Here is a 19,943-nt window from a genome sequence, read left to right on the forward strand (position 1 = left end):
TGTTATTATTATATCTAATAAAATTAGGAAAGATTACTAAATTTAAAAAACTTTTTTAAAGAAACCATTTGGTTAATTCTCAGATACTAGCATTTATTTCAGCAAAAACAGCAGTATTTCCCTGTAAGTCTTTTAAAGTGGCATTCTGGGCAGGTACCTGAAGTTACGCTGCAAACAGTTAACAAACATCAGCCATTATAAAGAAAAGCAGTACACAAAATAAAGCAGAGATTTAGTGTGATTCTGTATAATGTCTAAGTGGGGAAAATCATAAGCATATTTCCATTAAAAGAAAGGGAACTATTTACGTTAACCAATTATCCATTTGGGGACACTTTTGTACAGAAAGGAGTCTTAAAGAATGTCTTTCTCAAACTCTCAGAAGGATTCCATGTTGGGGCTGGAGAAATAGATCAGCAAGTAAAGTACCTGGCATTCAAGTATGAGGAGTTTGATTCTAGAATTTGGACCTCCATACTCGTATAAAATCCAGGCTGTGGGTATGGGGTAGGGGTAGGTTGTCACAGAAGCCTTCTGTGTCTCTCATTTCAACTATGAGTCTGCTAGTCATCAATACCTGTGTAAAAGAAACTTCCTTGCCCAATACAGTCCAAGGTAGCAGCACAGATCACAAACTTAGAAAGAGGAAAAGAGGGGTAGGAGGGAAAAGGGGAGGGAGGGAGGGAGGAAGGAAGGAAGGAAGGAAGGAAGGAAGGAAGGAAGGAAGGAAGGAAGAAAGAAAGAAGGAAGACAGAAAGAAAGAGTCTAAAGAGGAAGCCCTTGACGAGAACTCTCAAAAATTGTGATAAGGATACTGAAGCTCTTCACAGTTGGTGGCTTCAGGTGGGGGATGGGGGTGGGGAAGGACTCAGTTGTCTTTAAAGGGCTGACCACTGGGAGTTTGACTGTGCTCCAGTGAGTGTACAGGCAACATAATTGAACTTGGCATTTTTTTTCTTTAATTTGGGGGGAGGACACAAAGGTGAGAATGTACCTGGAAAGACTGTTAAGTGAATTTAAACAAGGTGCATTATTTGAAATTTTGAAATCAATCAAAATATGTTAATAAAAACATCCAGGCAGGGGTGGTGGCCCCCAAATCATCACAGCACATGGGGAAGAGATGAGAGATCCCAGAGCAAGCTAGATAGATCCAGAATGAATGCATTCTGGATTCAAGTGACAGACTCTGCCTTAGTGTCTAAGGTCGAGAACAATCTTGATAGACATTCATCAAGGGTGGGCCTCCATGTACACACACATGCATAAAGAACATGCCCATATGCACATGAATTTGTGTACATACTTGCAAGCATATTACACACACATGTGCAAAAGAAAATTGAGTTATCTTTTTCATATTGAGTTATAACAGCTTTTTATATATTCTAGCTACATATACATCCCTGAATAAATGACTTACCAAAAATAAATTTAATTTTATGGGTTATTTGGAAGAGAGGTTGCATGATTTTTTTCCATTTATTTATTCATTCATTTTACATCCTATTCACCTCTCCTCCCATTTCCCACCCCACACACAACTCCACTTCCCACATCTCCTCCTTCTCTTCTCCTCTGATAAGGAGGAAGCCCTCCTAGATACCAGCCCACCCCACCACATCAAGTCACCACAGGACTAACAACATCCTCTCCCACTAAGGCCAGACAGGGTGGCCCAGTGAGGGGAACAGGATCCATAAGCACGCAACAGAGGTAGGGAGAGCCCCCATCTAATTGTTAGGGGGATTCATATGAAGACCAAGTCATAAATATGATATATATATATATATATATATGGGGGAGGGAACTAGGTCCAGCCCATGTACGCTCTAGAGTTGGTGGTTCAGTTTCTGGGAGCCCTCAAGGGTTCAGGTTAATTGATGTTGTTGGTCTTCTTGTGGAGTCCCTCATATCCCCCCAAAGTCCCTCATCCTTCCCCAACCTTTTCTTGAGACTCCCCAAGCTCCATTTAATGTTTGGCTGTGGGTCTCTGCATCTATTTCGGTCAGTTGTTGGGTGGAGTTCTCGGAGGACAGTTATACTAGGCTCCTGTCTGCAAGCATAACCATGTATCATTAATAGGGTGAGGGATTGGTTCTTGCCCATGGGATGGGTCTCAACTTGGGTCAGTCATTGGTTGGCCATTCCCTCAGTCACTGCTCCATCTTTGTTCCTGCACCTCTTGAATATTTTAGATTGAAGGTTTTGTGGGTGAGTTGGTGTCCTTATCCTTCCTCTAGGAGTCCTGCCTAGCTACAGGGGGTAGCCACTTCAGTCTTCATATCTCCACTGCTAGGAGTCTCTGTTACAATTACTCTCAAAGACTCCCTGGCACCTCCTAGAGGTGCCCCCCACACCTACACCCATCACCAATTTCCATTGACTCTCCCTGACCTCTCTCCATACACCTGATTTCCCCACCCTCACCCCCTTTTCCCTCCCTGAGGTTCTATGTTTTAATATCTCATCAGTTTCCTTGGAAACTCAAAAGTTTTCCATTTTTATTATGTCTAGTTTGTCTATTTTTTTCTTCTGGTGCTTGTGATTTTTGCTTCAATTACTAAATAAGCCATTGCCTAATATTTATGTCCATGTTTATTTCTAAGATTTTTATACTATTAACTCTTTTTAGATTTTTTTAGATCCATCTTTAGTCAGTTCCTATGTATGCTATGAGGTAGTGATCCAACTCCATTGCTTCTATCTAGATTTTTAATCCTCATTTGATGGGAAAAAATCATTATTTTTCTTTGCTGTATTGTCCTAGCACACTTTAAAAGGACAATGGAACATAAACATGAGCATCCCTTCTGACTTCTCAATTCTATTACTTCCCCCCCCCCCTTTTTGATGCCATTGATACTGTTTTCCTAAATCCACTTTTGGCTCACTCATTCATACTTTATGGAAAGACAATTTTTCCAAGTTATTCTTGAATCAGCATTTTTTTTCTGAATTCATGAATTCAAATGTTCTTTTGCATTATTTTGACTATGTTCTTGGATTTCCTGTGCAATTCTTGAAGATTCCATGCAAATAGAGTTTATTTTCCAGGTAGATGTTTTCTTTCTTTTCTTTTTTTCTTTTTTTTCCTTCCTAATTGCCCTGACCTAACCCTGTAATACAGGTTGACTCAATACAGGAAGTGACAACATACTTGTGCTGTTAGGTGAAAACCATTCAGGTTTTCCCATTAAGTATGATACAAATTATGGGTTTTTCATAGCTATCTTTTACAAGATCATTCCTTTCTATTCTTGTTTTGCTGTATGTTTTGTGGTGGTTATTTTGTTTTTTCTTCTAGTTTTGTTTCTATTATGGAAGGGCGTAAAAGATTTTTCTGGGAGGACTAAATTTATTGTATCAACTCCATTTCCCAAAAATTCAAGAGAAAATGATTTTCAAATAAGTTTACTAAATAAATCATAACTTTACAAAAGGAATGAGACAGTACTTTTGCTATTGTTTTTTTCAATGTCTGTCTAAAAGGTATGTAGCAGAATAAATTTGAAAAATACAAAAATATAACTACGCGAAGTTGTTTTTTTTCTGGGAAAAGAAATAGTACAACTGCATTTATTGATGATACGTTCTCAGGAAAAAGGAAGCACAATAAATTAACAAACTATGATCATTATCACCTTTACATACACACACAAAAATACACAGGAGACTTATTAAAGGTTTCTGTAATGTCTGAAATCTTCTACTCCAAAGGCTTTACTAAAATAGAGATTTGAATTTAAAAAACACCGTTGCATGAACGTACTCAAAACATATCATGCTTCATGCTTTAGCACATCAGCAAGCATGTTTGTCACACACAAGGTAACAGTTGTGGTGTCTAGGAAAATAAATCCCCATTTATAGCTTGATTGTGCTCTGTGTGTTAAATACAATGCCTTCTGCTTTAATCCGCTCCAATATTGGCCCGTAGATCTCCTTTGTAAATGGCCCCATTAGGCCTTTGGCTTCAATTTCACCTAAAAGAAAACAAATTTTTGATTTAAAAGTGATGTTAAAGGTCTATTTCTATGGCAAGAGTCACAACCCTGGGCCAAACAGTATTGTATTACTAAGCAATGCTGTTCAATCTGCATATGACCTTAAAGGGAGAGCACAAAGAATAAAAACCTGAAATCCTTTAAAGAAAGTCTCAGCTTAGACCCAGAGAGGCTAAGTAACAAGAAGGGCTGGGGGGGAGGGGCACATGGATCTCCCCGGGAATAGGAAATAGAATAGATTCCATGGGAGGCCTGGAGCAGGTTGAGATGAGAACAGGAGGAAGCAGGGGTGGAAGGGATAGAGGAAAAGTGTACAAGGAGAGATGGCTGGAATTGGGGGGGGGGGCATTTGGAAGGCTATGTGGAAACCTAGTACAATGGAAGCTCCATCAATCTACAAATGGTGACCCTAGCAAAAGCTCCTAGTAACTGGGGATACAAAGCCTAAACTGATCATCTTCTGTAACCAGGCAAGACTTCCAGAGGTAGGATGGTGACACCAACCCAGCCACAAAACTTTCAACCTACAATTTGTCCTGCCTACAAAATGTGCTGGGGTCAAGGTGGTGCAGAACTTGTAGGGAAGGCCAACCAATGACTGGTCTAACTTAAGAGCCATGCCACAAGAGGGAACCCATGCCTGACACTGCCTGGGAGGCCAGGAACCAAAGGCTGGATAGAACCAGAGGCTTAGGATAGACCTAAACATGATTGGAAAAAATGTCAATGAAATGATTCCTAATGATAATTCTGCTATATTCATGGATTGGTGCCTAGCTCAGTCATCATCAGAGAGGCATCAACCAGCCACTAATGGAAGCACATGCGGAGACCCACAGCCAAACATTAGCTGGAGCTTTGGGAACCCCACAGAAAAGGAAGAAGTTTAGGAACCAGAGAGGTTGAAAGTATTACCAGAATACAGAATCAACGAAGCCAGGCTCATAGGGGTTCATAAAGACTGAAGCAGCAATCACAGAACCTGCACAGGTCTGCGCTACATCGTCTATTTATTATGGTTGTGTAGCTTGGTGGTCTTGTGAGACTCCTAGCAGTGGGAAATGGAGAGTTCCTGACTCTTTTGCCTGTTCTTGAGACCCCTTTTCCTCCTCCTATGTTGCTTCATTCAGCCTTAATATGATGATGGTTTGTGTCTGGTTTTATCACACCTTGTTATCCCATGTTCATTTGATATCCCGGGGAGGCCTGCTCTTTTTTAAAGGGAAAAGGAAGAGTGGATCTCAGGGAGAAGGGAGGGGGAAGGCAAGGGTGGAGAGAAGGGAAATTGCAGTTGGGGATGGAATATAGAGATAAGACTGAAGAAATAAAGAAAAGAAAAAAGTGAAAATGGTTGGCTTTAAGGTTTTCAACTTTGTTAATGGTGCAAAACACTAAGAATAGATTATACTCAGAATCTGAGCTTTGTCAAGTTAGTGATGTGCTTTATAGGATTATGCCATGGTGCCAGGAAGAAGCAGGGAGTCACAGACACCAATCAACCACAAGGCCAATAAGAAAGCAGCTGATACTCTACAGGGGCCTCTGTTGCTGAACTATGTTTTTCAGTCCTTCAGCTCTATTTACTGTATCTTCCCTTAACATATCTTTAAACTTACACTAACTACTCATCACAAAACCCCACTATAAGTCACGAAGCACATTGCAAATATTTGCTCAGTATAGATAAGATACTAACATACAAGAATTAATAAACCACAGACTATAATTCTGATGACCTACAAGTAAACATCCTCTGATAATTCAGAACCACCTCTCTAAATCTACAAATAAATACAGCAGCAAGGGAGTCACCCTTCCCAGTAGAGCCTCTGCGTGGTGACCACTTTCTATGCCGTTTCACTGAAAGGCTGCAACAAGCCCAAGTTTGGAATGGCACAACCCACATTCAATCTGAGGAGCCCTTGGCCCACGGGTGTTAAACTACATCTATTTCACCATTCTGAGGTCCTGTGAATAAGTTGGATGAAAATTTGGCCTCACACCAAGTCCTATGCTTGTTCCTTACCGTAGTGTAGCCCCCAGACAGGTATCCTCCAAGTTGGCTCATTTTCATTATAGCAGGCACTGAGTGACTCCAAGATGAAGAGGAGCCAGGCTCAGCCCTGATGCAAATGGAACTTACCATCAAGTAACATTTTGGCTGCCATGGCTGTGGGTAACCCCACAGTTTTAGCCATTGCCGAAAAACCATTGAAGTCTCCATAAACCACGAGATCAATGGTCTTATTTTCTAAATGTCCAGATGGATGTCTGATGCCAAAGGTGTCCCTCATCACAATCATATCCTTTTCTTCGGGGCCTTAAAATACATACAGACATCTTAAATCATCGTCATAGCTCAACTATCGTTGTATTTCACCTTCTCTGCCCTTCCAGCTTCCCCACCCAATTACATATACTCACTAGATAACTATTTATGATGCTTTTCTCCCAAAGACCCAGTGAAAACCTTGAGCGAATGGGAACTTGGACTGTATCTCTTTTTCAGTATTGAATCATCTGGTTGGTGTGACAAGGCCATTGCTCTGGCAGACAGACACTTGCTGCCCAAATATTGTTTTGGTATTTATTTGATACATTAAATATAAAACTCTTCTTTTTCCTCCCAGTAGTTCCTGAATTCACCATTTCCTAAGAATTTTTCTATCATTGGCTCTTCTCACACTTCCCCTTCCTACTGCACGACTGCTGCTCTCAAGGCTGATCCTTTGGCCAAACCTTCCTATGATTCTTCCTCAGCAAGGTTTAGAGAAAACCCATGACATACCATAGGAGAGTTTTGAGACCAAGTGCTTGGAGAATGCATCCACAATGGACTCCGCCTGAGGGACTTGCTCATCCCCGAGTAAGCCCAACCTGTAAAGCACAAGGGTCGTTGTTAGTGAACAGCCCATGCACGTTCCTCAGTAGCTTCAGGATCCCGGACTCCCTGAGACACTGTTCCATAGAGCAGGGCAGAGATGCTATGCTACAAGCTCACCTATGATTAATTTATAGTAATTTACAGATTAGTTGTCTTACATTAGGTATACCATAGTCATATAAATGAATATTCTACAGCCACAGAAACTCAGAAATTCCACTTGAACAGAGTGACAAAATGCTTTAAAAAACATTTTCCAGGTCATAATCACCATCAGGGTTCTTCACTATCTACTTTTTAACCTAATATAAACACAATAAATTATAATCTCTCTATCAGGCCAACTAATGAGCATTAATCAGCAATAAATAGGTAATTAATCAAAGACAGTTACAAAGCATAGTTTGTCCTGGCCTTTCTTTGGCCAGAAATGACTGTCATTATTCACTGGCCCAATGTGTTTTGAGCTACATGGAAACATTGGTGGGTACTCACCATTCGGCAGCTTCCAGCTGGGTGTTGTCCCCTTCCAACTTTGTAAAGACAACTTCCTTAAGCTTCTCACATGAGGAGGAGCGGGAAATCCCAACTAGGTCACAAAGCAGCTGTTTCTGATGAAAAATAAACATGAAAAGTCTAAGTACATACATGTAAAACATTAGTTATCTGAGAAACAAACCAACCAAGACATTGGGTATCAAGGATACCCCAAAAGTTTGTTACAAATAATTAAAATAGAAAATTAAGACATAAATTACATATATGTATATGTGTGTGTACATATGCATGAATAATGCATGGGATTCCAGAAGAATAAAATAATCAATAAATATTTAATGCTAAAAGGAAGAAACACTAATACATTTCTTGGTCACGTATTTTCCCCAACATTTTTTTCTACTCATGCCCACACCCCAAACTTCTATCCCCACACCCTGTAGCAATCAAGGTGAAGCAGGTTAAACTACAAGGAGTTTAGTGCTGTGGTTGCCAGGGGCAACCAGAGTTCTTTTGTAGCTTCAATAGATGAGAAAGATCTCGAAGGGAATTAAATTTCAAAGGAACACTTAAAAGCGTGGCCATGGATTTTTCTTATTTCTAAACAAATTTTTTTTCCCAGAGTCCCCAAAGGAAGCTATGGTCTAGATCAGAAGTGGACCAGTTGGTTCATGGACTGGGTGTGGTTCATTTCACTGGAAGTTGTACCTACATCCTTATGCACTGTCTATGCCAGTACTAGAGTATTCTGCAGAGACTGCTAGGCCCATGAAGTCTAAGATTTTTACAATCTGATGCTGTGCAGCCAGCTTCTTCCTTGAGTTCTGGATTCTAACAGCATCCTGGGATGACCCAGGAGGAGTACACTGCTTCCTAGGATTTAGGTATGAGACACAAATGCCTAAAACTCAGTAACAAATTTATTCCTCACAGCCACAAATGGCACAGTGAGAGGACTGAGAAGATTCATACCAGTACCCTCTTAAATATCACACTCAATAGGTCCAATGACATCACCACCTACACAACTGGAAAATTAGAGTCCAAAGCAAAGAGTGCGGGCATCTTTCCCATGGTTCAGGAAATGATCCTAGGGAATAAGTAAATACAGGAAAAGTCCAGGTACTTTAATCCATTGCTTTCTCCGTTCATCCAGAGCACTGAAGGAGGAGGATATGTTGACCAGAACTCACCAGCATATATGGCTGGAGAAGGGACTCCTTGGCTCTGTGCAAAGCAGACCTTTAGATCTGGCTATCTCAACGGTGTGTGTGGAACAGACAGCACAGGATTCTGGAAAATACTCACCCAGGTGAGCGGGTTGGCCTCAGGTTGGAGGGCAGGATATGCTTCTCTGTTGATGAGTCCCAACTTCACAAATCCATTCAAAGCTTTGGAATATCCCTGAAGCAAGAATTAATAAGCAGCAAATGAATGTTTTCCCTTTGAAGACAAATGAATTTTTCCATTCTTTCCCCCACATTTTTTTCTTTGAAGAGGGGATCTGCCTTTACAACTAATTAATTTTTTGGAGGGTTTTATCCTTATAACTTATCTGGTAATAATCTTCATTGCTGAAATGGGATCAATATTAACAGTTGTCATGATAATTCAAGTAACTGGTTTATTGGTTTTTTTATTTTCTTAGTACTATGTTGTGTTGTTGTATGGTATGTTCTGGCAGCATAAGGGCTGTTTTCCTGATGAATTATATAATGCACTTTAACAGAACATTATTTAATAGAAGTCAGATTTAATCTTCATTAGATTTTGATCTGAAATGCTAAGGATCACAAACATCATACATGCTAGGAAAGTACTCTATCGACTTAGTTCTATCTATTTTGCTTCTTTGTGAAGGGAGAAACAATAATCCACACCCCCAAAGCATTGTAGGGTGCTACAATGAAGATCTGGATCCAGAAATAAAGAAGAACATCACATTAGGGCGCTGTTATCTGGCTTTCTCATCTTGAACATAATTATAACGTCTCACCTGTGATCACTTTAAGACCCCATTTTGTGGTTAGGAAAACATTTCAGATTTGTTTTTGAGAAGTCTCTCTAACCCTTTCACTTCCCCTAGCCTCAGCCTCATCCTAAGCTCCCAAGACATCCAACAGAGGAAGGACGCTGACCTCAGAAATGAACTCCAACTAACAAGACAAAATGCATCCTTTTAGCTATTAGAGAAAGATGCAGTTTGCCACTCAATCCAGATTTGAATCTTATTAGGCCATGACAGGAAGATGGCAGCTGCCTGCTACTGCACAGAACCCATAACCATGGTAACTCTTACAAGACCGAGAAACTAGGTACTCAGCTATACAGAAAGCTGTCCTTCTAGCTGCTCCCAATTCTTAAAGAGTCAATACAATAAATTCACTGTTTTGAGTCGGGTCTCCTAAAACATTTAATATTTTTTTTTAAACCAGTGAACTAGGTTAAAGAAGCGGCATAGGGCTATGAGAATATGATAATAAGCAGCACTTAAGTGTTCACCCCAAAATAAGACAGTTGTTATTCCATCCCTTCACAGCTCATAAAATGTTGCAGAAAGAGCAAAAAGAATATAAGAGCTGGAAGACAGGGAGAAGTACTAAAGGATAGGCCCAATCCTATGACCACACAAACAGCCCTGATTAAACTAAATGGGTCATTATACAAAATTAAGTCATAAATCTTGGAAAGGGACAGGTAGGAAAAGGGATGGGTGGGTGGGGATTAGGGAGGATAAGAGGGTTATAGTAAAGAGTACTACAGAAGAAATACAACCAGAGAAAGAGTGTAACTAAAACAAATTATATAAAAGTATGAACTTGCCAAGCAACTAACTTAATAGAGATTTCAAAAAAAAAAAAAATAGACTCCAACTTGGATTCTCATTTTAACTGCTAGAAAAAAATAAGCAAATAGACTACTTATATCAAAACTAGAAACATGTTTTACAGCACTTACCTTATACCTCAGTGTTCCCCTTAACAATGTATGGGCAGATGAAATTCCATAAATCTCGGCATATTTTGTGCTATCTCTGTTAGGATACCCTTCCAAGTTTAGTCCTGGGAAGTAATCCATGGGTGTAACAGAGTTGAGAAAAGAGACTCCCCCTGTCACATTCACAACCTGAAGAAGATTGAAAATATAGCTGAGATTCACAAGTTTGTTTCCTCTGGGTTTCTCTGCATTAATTATACAAAAGAAACTAACAGAATAGAGATCAGGAAATGTTAATAAAACTACAATGATACCATGCCATTAGCCACACTTTTCCTCTTGGAATACTTTGCCAGGCAGGCTCCCCCACCCCAAACTTCTAAATCCTAATACACTTTATTTTCTAAATAAAAGTCTTGTTTTCAATTGACTCGTGCTCCTAGTTAAAATAGTATTATTTTATCTGCATTAGGCTGGTTGCTTGGTTGGTTGATTCATTGGTTTGTTGGTTGGTTGGTTCATTGGTTTGTTGATTGGTTGGTTCATTGGTTTGTTTGTTGGTTGGTTGGTTGGTTGGTTGGTTGGTTGGTTGGTTCATTGGTTCATTGGTTGGTTGATTGGTTGGTTGGTTGGCTGGCTAGCTGACTAATTGGTTAGCTGGTTGGCTGGTTGGTGGGTTGTTTTGCTTTTTTGTAATAAAATCACATCAAGTATACATTCAATGGCTTGTGTGCTCTGATAACAATGGCAATATTCTTTCCTTTAGTTTCACATCTCTTCTGAATATATCAAGCACTAGTCTTCTGCTTTTCAGTCACCCAACTATCATTTACAGACTATCTATTATGTATATGTGCCAGACATCACACAAGTTGAAGAAAGAATAAGAAAACAGTGAATGAGATGCAGTTTACATCTTCTGCTCATTCTTTATTCATTGGGAGAAAAAATTTTTACTGAATGTTCAGCAATCACCTGTATCTGCATAAAACTTAAAGCATAAGCTGGGAGTGGAGGTGGTGAAGAGGCAACAGAAGGAAGACCTTCCTCCACAACAGACACAATGCCAAGACGACATATCAAAGCGCACATATAATGTACTGCTGGTCAGAAGCTAAGCACCTTGATTCTGTAGAGCCTCCTACACCTCCCTAGCAGACATTCAAAGTGCAATGAGGCACTATTTTGTGTTTAACTTTAAAGTATTCCATTTCCACTTAAGAGCTTGGTCTGTGGTTGTCCTTGAGATAATGAAAAACCTTCTGGAACAATAAACTTAGGGCAGAGGCATCGGTCTAACTAGACTTTGTTAGAAGGTAGACTGGTAGAAATAATTTGACCCTGTTTCTAAAGCTGCAAAAAACAAGACTGGAGGAGGGAGTGGCCAGGGTTCAGAGGGATTTTTCCCAAGGGAAAATGGGCTAAAAGGAGTGGTGCTCAGAATACACCTATAGATGAGTTCACCTGTACCAAGGTGTGAGAGAAAAAATGGGAACTATACACAACTGAGGGCCCAGACAGAAAGGACTACAGCTACCCAGGACAGGTGAGGCAAGAACTTTTCTGTTGAGAGTACCTTTCTAGAACACCTTAGGAAGAATCCAAAGAATGTGAAGGATGCTTCCTATCTAATTTGCTTAGCCTTTTAGACTATATTGAACTTCTTCTAATAGGATTCTAGTTTTAAAAAACAACTTAATAAGGAAGCCATAAGGTAGGTCTCTGCATCCTTCTTGCTTTTATAACCTAAGGCAATTCTAAAGTCCTGCTTCTTTAATTGAAGATCACAACAATTTTTTAAAGTAAATATCATGGCAGGCATTATAATAAAAAAATACTATAATTCCAGTGTTGGAAGACTGAGACAGGAGAATTGCTAAAATTTGAGGCAAGCCTAGACAATGTACTAAGACTTTACATAAAAAAAAAGAAAAAGAAAGAAAGAAAAAAGAAAGAAAGAAAGAAAGGAGGGAGGGAAGGAAGGAAGGAAGGAAGGAAGGAAGGAAGAAAGAAAGAAAGAAAGAAAGAAAGAAAGAGAGAGAGAGAGAGAGAGAGAGAGAAAGAAAGAAAGAAAGAAAGAAAGAAAGAAAGAAAGAAAGAAAGAAAGAAAGAAAGAAAGAAAGAAAGAAAGAAAGAAAGAAATTACCAACCTAAAATCAGCAAGATTCATTTAATTTTTATAAATAAAATCAGGTAACTCATAATGACTGCTAGTGATTTGTTTAGAAAAATTAACAGCCCATGGATCTGGCAGTTAACAGTGTGAGGATAAGAAACCAAGAGTTAGACAGATTCCCTAATAGCGAACAGACAGGCAGAGGAGCCATGACCAGGTAACATAGATTTCAAATATCCAAGACTGCTAGCTTCTTCCTATCTAGGATGTCAGCTTCTTCATTACCCTCCTGACCTGAGACAAAAGCCAGGAAGCTTAAAACCTTGTGGACCCCTTCCCCCTACCCCATTAGCTCCTTCCCTCAAGAAGAGACTAAATTTGGAACTGCTGTGGTCCCCACGCACTTTACAGAGGATTTTTCTCAGTACCTTGCTGTGTGTATGGTTTCTCTCCACTAATAAAAGCCTTTCAACTCTGGCTGATTCTGTCTGCCTTGTTTGAGAATTTCTCTTCTACTATATACTATATACTCCAGAGCTTTCCTGCTTTTAATCCTTTACATGGCAAAGAAAATGAATCAACAACCACTCTGCAGTAACACCCCTCAACATATGATAGCAGCAGACAATGTCCAGTGTCCTAGATACAAAAATAAGCCTTGTCCAGCTCAATTTTTTATTAAGAACTTCAAGCTGCATCTATCCATTTTGCAGAGGACATGCAAACCTTTTTCTCTGCTTAGACAATGCTTGTATCCCAGACCCAGCAGAAGCAATGCTCACCACATGATATGTTATGGTTGAAGGCTTCTCTTAGGCCAATTCTTTTCCATACATGCACTCAACCAATGAGAATTACATGCATCTATTTTAGAACAAATACACAAATCCTCAAAATAAGTGATGAACCAGCCTGCCTTTATCTTGGGCTTGAAAGACACTGTATAATAAAGACAAACTAGGTTATTCCTATTTATGATTAAACTTCTGTTTCTCAAGGATTGAGCTTTGTCCCATTTATAAACTTAACTACCAATGGTGCAGTACTGCATGTCCCAAGAAATGGCAACTATGCCTTTGTTTCAAAAAGTTATTATAACCATCTTGAACTGCAGTTTGTTTCAAAAACTTTTTATGACTAGTTGTTGGTTATGACTACCTGGTTATGATCACCTTGAGATCATGCCTCTGTTTCAGGAGGTCATCATGACTAACTTAACTTGTTATGCTTATGTTCTGCTCCTATAACCCTACCACCAATTTTTCCCACCAAGCCCCTCCTTTGGAAAACCCCTCCCCTTGAGCTATGAAAATTTTGCCTTCCTCTTATTCAATGCTGACCTTGTAACCTCGCCTTAGGAGGAGGCAGCCCCAGCCAATATATATCAGTAATGAAAAAAAAAAAGCTTGTTTTAGTTAGTCAATTAAAAAGCTTTAATGTAAGCTTTATCATTAAACCAATAAGAAATTTAGCATGGTAAAAGTAAAGATTGTAATTTACTGAGAACCCTCAGTCTTTCATGTACCTTATGTGCTTTTATTCTATGTTAATCACACATTTTTTTTCAAAAGTATAAACAGGCAAGGAGTTACACAGATGTAGACTTGAGCTTCTTTCTACTGTATCCCATGAGTTTCTGGGTTTTTGATTATTTATTGATCAGTATTTTCAAAAGGATCCTGATATGAGTGCATCTACTGAAAGCCACACTTGAGTGGCAACAGGGAGCACTTGCTAACGAGTTCTTAAAAAGGAGGAGGGGATTCCCTTCCACATGTATGAATTCCCCACTTTCCAAGGCTAGGAACTGCACCACCATCTAAGCAGGGAAGGAAGTGAGAGAAGACAAGTCACTGCTCCCAGACACAGGTGAGGAAGTCAGATTTGCTCGAAGTCAGAACAATATCAGTGACAGAACTGACCAGAAGAACATAGTACAGTGTGATCTGCTCACATTCACAGACCCTTTCAAACTACTAGAAAAGTTTAAGGATTCAACTGTAAGCCAGAGGCAGAGAGGTTGCCTCTCTTCAGCATCATGTTCTGAGTTCTGTAAGGCCCGTTCTGTGCCTGAAGGGGAACATTGGCAGAGGAAATGGTGGCAGAGGGGACAGAAGGGCAAAACTATGAGAGACAGTTTTAAGAAGTTTAACAATAAAGATTGGGGAACAGATCTATAGACTCGAGTCACTGAAAATTCTCAGACACAGACAATCCAAGTATTTAAGTGTCAGACACTCTGAGTTCAGACAAAAGAATAGTGCGCAGAGGCTGAAGTGGCCAGGAAGCTCTACAAGAGGAAATCTGAACAAGACCTTGAAAAGGGATCATTTTAGCAGAGAAAAGAAAAGCATCCTGTTTTCTCTTCAAATCCTCCAATGCCAGGAGGAAAAAAAAACACAGGTAAGAGTGCCCTCCATTTTAGAAATTTTTAGTTCAGGAGGGAAGAGGGAAAGGGGTGGGGGCAGGATTCAAATTTAACAAACACAAGTTCTGCAGCCAGAAAAGACTTGTTTTTCCTGGGCTCTCTGGAGCACAAAGTTCTTTCTGTTGCTAATATTTGCTCAAAACTCAGGAAATGCCAATGAATCTGCTGTTACGCAGCTCACAGCCTACATGGCTTCATTAATTCACATTACAGGACTATTGTAGAAGCTGCCAGGTTTAGGCCTAGGGAGATTAGACCAGAGAAGGAAATGCTCTGGGTTCAGCCCAAGCCCTGTATTCATAAAGTTTGGGTAAGGCTCTCAGCTCATCCTTTCATCTGAGGAAATAAATGCAGCATTTATACCCTTTCTCATCCTAATGCACGCCCCTAAATTTCCCTGCTGCATGCCCCTAAAATTCCCTGCTGGCTTAGTGGTGTTTGACACCTCTGGTTACTAACTCATTTGTTCTAAAGTTAGGGTGCTTCTTAAAAATCACTTGGAGAGATTTAAATTTTTTCCCAATTTCCCAGCAAATTAAAATCTTCAGGAATGAGGTTTAGGGACCCATTCTCTTCAAACTTTCATTAAGATTTAATGTGTGGCCACATCTGTCAGTCACGCTGATCTCACTGACATGAGTGACCATGGCTGATAGGAACATTCATCATGTTTCTCAATAAATCCTTTCAAAAACAAACTCTGTGATTGCTAACCATACTCACCCTATGTATATAAACTCCTGACTCCCAGATTGTGGTAATGTTATAACCTTTGACAAATCTTTCCTCATTTCTATCTGCTGAAATATTTCTGGAAAAGGAATTTTCAAGTGCTCTTACTAGTTATTAACTCCCCTAATAAAAAAGGATTTTGATCAAATAAATAGCTTTAAAAAAATTAATGTAAAAGTAATTTTACTGGCATTGAAGTTAATTGAAACCAGATTGAGTCTCAGATGATGGTCTTAGCCATACTGTCTATGCCTTAATCTCACTATTAAAAAAAATACTGAAAATAATACTAATAATACTATTAGATAGCATAGGCATAAGAAATATTAGTTTCATTTTTGGATGTATTAAATATTCCATATGGAGGGCCACTTGTATCTAGCCATGAATTCTCTGAAATGAGGAGCATCAGTCAGTTCTTATAACTATCTTTGGTGCTTATTCCAAAGTCTAACTCAGGATGTGTCATACTGAAATCACATGAAAGATAATGTAAATATACTCAATATGTTTCATACTGAAGTCAGTTGAAAGATAACCGCCATTTACATATGTAAATAAGATGAGAAATCCCTTTTCAGAAGGAGTCATGAAGGAAGAATGAACAGAGGATTGGTTGAAAAATTAAAGGTGACCTTGTTAAATAGAACAGAAAAATATACACTGGGATATATCAGATGAGTCAAGAGAGAACAGATACTAATACTTGTCAATAAGAGCTGGGTATTGACAGAAACTTAGCTAATTGGAAGAGAGCCACACATGCCTCGACTGCTTTCTCAGAGCGTTGTCTACCATTCATAAGTAGATAGAAGTACTTCTCACAGGGGAGGAGGCCATCTCTTTGCACATGTGTGTTCCCGTGCATAGCCACGATCAGACAACACTGATATTGGGGGACAGTGCTTGAGTTCCTTTGGCCACCACTGCAGGTGTTTACCTCTAAGGCTCCCATGATGCTCCATTACCTTTCCGTTGAGCAGATAGCTAGCAGGCTGCATTATGTTCATCAAGACTCCCACTGGACTCCAGCTGAATTTATATCGCAAGGGATTATCTGAATGCTCAGGGGCAGGAAGGCCACCACAGTAGGAAACATAAGACTCAATCTGCAAATTGAGAAATAAATCAGGAAGAATCAATAATATTAAGAAGACTGATTATTAAGTTATTAATTAGGGTTAATGATATCTCAATCTGGTGCATATTCTACTATTATTTTTTGAAGTTATTGATGTTTTCAAATATACATCCTCAAAGTCAAACACTTATTAACACAGATTATATATACATATGCACACACACATATGTATATGAAAAAATATATAAACTCTATGAGAGATAATGGCTAAATTTTCATTCAGTTAAAAATTCAACTGTTAGAGCTGCAGAGATGGCTCAGTACTTCAGAGTGTTCACTTCTCTTGCAGAGAACCTTGCTTCATTCCCAGTATCTATGCCGAGCAGTGTACAAATTCCTGTAATCCCAGCCACCTTGGAAAATCTAATACCCTCTTATAGCCTCTGAGAGCATTCACACATCTGTGTATAAGTACGTGCAAACATATATATATATACACATAAATGAAAATAAAACAAATCTTTAAAATAAATAAATAAAAATTCAACTATTAGTTCACTTGTTCTTTGTCAATTCCTATAAGTTTTATATCCAAAACATGTATACATGTATTATATATATGTTTTTATATATATATGCAAAAACCCCAAATCACTAAATTTGAGTGACCATATCTGCATATACAGTTATTATTTGTCTTGTGTAACTGCTTAATTAAACAACGGACTAATATCCCAAAGGTTTTTTCCTAACTTCTAAATGCAAAATCTTATCAAAGAATCTGTCTCATAGGCAAACATCTTTAAGAAACAAAATGATTACAGTAACATCTATTTCTCTAGAACTGTTACTAAGACCCAAGTTGTTTCTTACTCTGCAGATGTTATCTGTAGGTCTTGTAGTTTTTGTGATTACTAGTCAAAGGAAAAGCTGTAGTCTAGCAAATCACTAAATGAGAAGCAAAAGATGACCCCCCTATCTCCAGAGTGGAGTTCTGCGTAGGAACTGGGCTAACCTTGGCTCCCAGTTCTTTGGCTCTATCGATTGTTTCCATTGCCAACATGTGATCAAGACCAGGATCTAATCCCAATTCACCAATGACTGCGATGCCAGCGTCATCCACACTGCCACGGGTGGAAGAAAACAAAATGGAAAAGTCAGACACAGACGAGGAACGATCCCAAGGCGGCACCTTACTGGAGACAGAGGCTTACCTCTTTTCCAGTTCTTTCATGGCTGGTGTGATGTAGCTTGCAGTGACCATATTAACCTTGCTTTCGATGCAGGCCTTGGCCACAACTGGATGCAGCGCATAGGGCAACAAGCTGAAAAGAGAGGGAGAAGGGATTCAGAAGCTTTGGTTTCCAATCCTCCCTCCCTTTCAGGACACTTGAACTACACCACAGCTCAGTCCTAAGACAACGCCCAAATTAAAGAATTCTCTCAGAAATGTCCAAGGACTTCTGAACTACAGAGCAGATATATCCTGTTGTCTACCGCACAGTGACCTTCACTAACTCTATCTGTATTTTATCTTTTTACTTTTACGTTCATTCACTCATTCTGCATGTCTACGTATGCATGTAACATATCCGAATCTCAAACATCTCATAATTCAGAAATTCTATTTCCAGTTTCCTAACACTAAGAGCATAGGCATACAGTTGCTAAAAGGCAAACACTAAAGTGTGTGTCTAGCAACATGTTCATAACAGCCCAAATCAAAGCAAATAAATCCCATCAAAGTCACAAGAGTATTAATGGTTTGTTCACGCAGTAGAGCAGATACAGCTGATTCTCATAATCACAATATCAAATGAGTGAAGGTGGTCCCAAAGACATACTGAATGATCCAATTCCACAAACTTTGAAAACATGCAAAAAACGAATCTAGATGTTAAAAGAAAGAACAGTGCTTATGGGATAGAGTCAACACGTTTACAAAGGTTAATAAGAGGGCTTACAGTGTATTATCAACATTGTTTCTTGTTGTAGATAGTAGATAGAAAATGTATTAACATTGTATCACTTCACTGGGCAACATAGCTGTAGTTTTTTAATTCAAGTGTTTTATGTGTGTGTGTGTGTACATGCCTGTGTGTGTGCACATACAAACACACTTGCAAGAGGAAGAGTATGAGAGAGAAAGACATTGTGAAATAGACAATCAAAAAGACAAGAGAATCAGAGACAGAGAGAATACTGAGACTTAGAATCAGAGACAGAAAGAATATTACCATTTAGCCCACAATAGCCTCAAACTTTCAATTCACCTGTCTTAGCTTCAAGTAAGTGCTAGAAATACAGGAAGGTAGCACCACGTCACACCATTCTCATTCTTATTTATATCTTCATATATATGTTTTTCAATTAAATATTTATGAGAGAGAAGACGGAGAAGGAAAGAGCAAGGAGGAAAGAAAGACAGGGAGAAAATAAGCGAAGAATAAAACAACAAGACGCACTGGGAACTTTCTGTTGCCCACTACCTGATGACAAGATCCTGGGATTCTACCAGGGACTGCAGCTTTGCTTCCTGCTTGCCAACAGTCACACTGACAGGGTTAATATTGTATTTCTTGCTCAGCTGTTGCATTTGGTTTGTCATGTCGGAGCCTATTTCAAGAATATAAAAATCAGCATTTTTTTTTTTAGATTTCCTTCTACTGAAGACATTTTCATATCTCCACAACTTTTTTTTAAAAGATTTATTTATTTATTATATGTAAGTACACTGTAGCTGTCTTCAGACACTCCAGAAGAGGGTGTCAGATTTTGTTACGGATGGTTGTTAGCCACCACGTAGTTATTGGGATTTGAACTCAGGACCTTCAGAAGAACAGTCAGTGCTCTTAACCGCTGAGCTATCTCTCCAACCCCCATCTCCACAACTTTTCAAAGCTTATCTAAAGTTCAGATTCAATAGGCAATAAAACTAGTTTTTCTAAAACAAAACAAAACACCTCATTACCTAGTGTTATTTCTATATTTTTGTCTCTTGACAGATACTCCAAAACAGGTCCAGATACGTAGCCAGACCCAAGAACCAAAACCTTCTTCTTCTTGGTACTCATTGAAAGGAATTGAATTCGTTCTCTGTTTGAAAAAAAAAGGGGATGGGGATAATTAAGCTTATTTCTTTTAAATAAAAAAAAATTGTATGATCCCCAAATGCACCACAAACTTAGATGCTGAAGCAATAAAATCTCCCTGCACTGCTTCCCGTAAGAACATCTCAGGAATTCCTTAGCCCAACATGC

The 19,943-nt window shown here is 39.1% G+C and overlaps 1 protein-coding gene across 1 annotated transcript in view; it reads right to left on the reverse strand.

The window, feature by feature from the left end:
* Window positions 1-3,491: 3,491 nt before the first annotated feature.
* The window catches only part of Aass (aminoadipate-semialdehyde synthase), a 53,426-nt gene continuing 36,974 nt past the window's right edge, over window positions 3,492-19,943 (reverse strand). The window contains exons 14-24 of the mRNA XM_052173302.1: window positions 19,655-19,779; window positions 19,173-19,299; window positions 17,898-18,008; window positions 17,699-17,807; window positions 16,571-16,711; window positions 10,348-10,515; window positions 8,698-8,793; window positions 7,387-7,502; window positions 6,796-6,884; window positions 6,151-6,327; window positions 3,492-3,986 (exon numbers count right to left, since the gene is read on the reverse strand). Coding sequence (XP_052029262.1) covers window positions 3,868-3,986; window positions 6,151-6,327; window positions 6,796-6,884; window positions 7,387-7,502; window positions 8,698-8,793; window positions 10,348-10,515; window positions 16,571-16,711; window positions 17,699-17,807; window positions 17,898-18,008; window positions 19,173-19,299; window positions 19,655-19,779 — 1,378 coding nt within the window. The 3' untranslated portion in view covers window positions 3,492-3,867. The remainder of the gene's footprint in view (window positions 3,987-6,150; window positions 6,328-6,795; window positions 6,885-7,386; window positions 7,503-8,697; window positions 8,794-10,347; window positions 10,516-16,570; window positions 16,712-17,698; window positions 17,808-17,897; window positions 18,009-19,172; window positions 19,300-19,654; window positions 19,780-19,943) is intronic.

Source organism: Apodemus sylvaticus, chromosome 2 (genome assembly GCF_947179515.1).
Source record: "Apodemus sylvaticus chromosome 2, mApoSyl1.1, whole genome shotgun sequence".
NCBI classification, from domain to species: Eukaryota; Metazoa; Chordata; class Mammalia; order Rodentia; family Muridae; genus Apodemus; species Apodemus sylvaticus.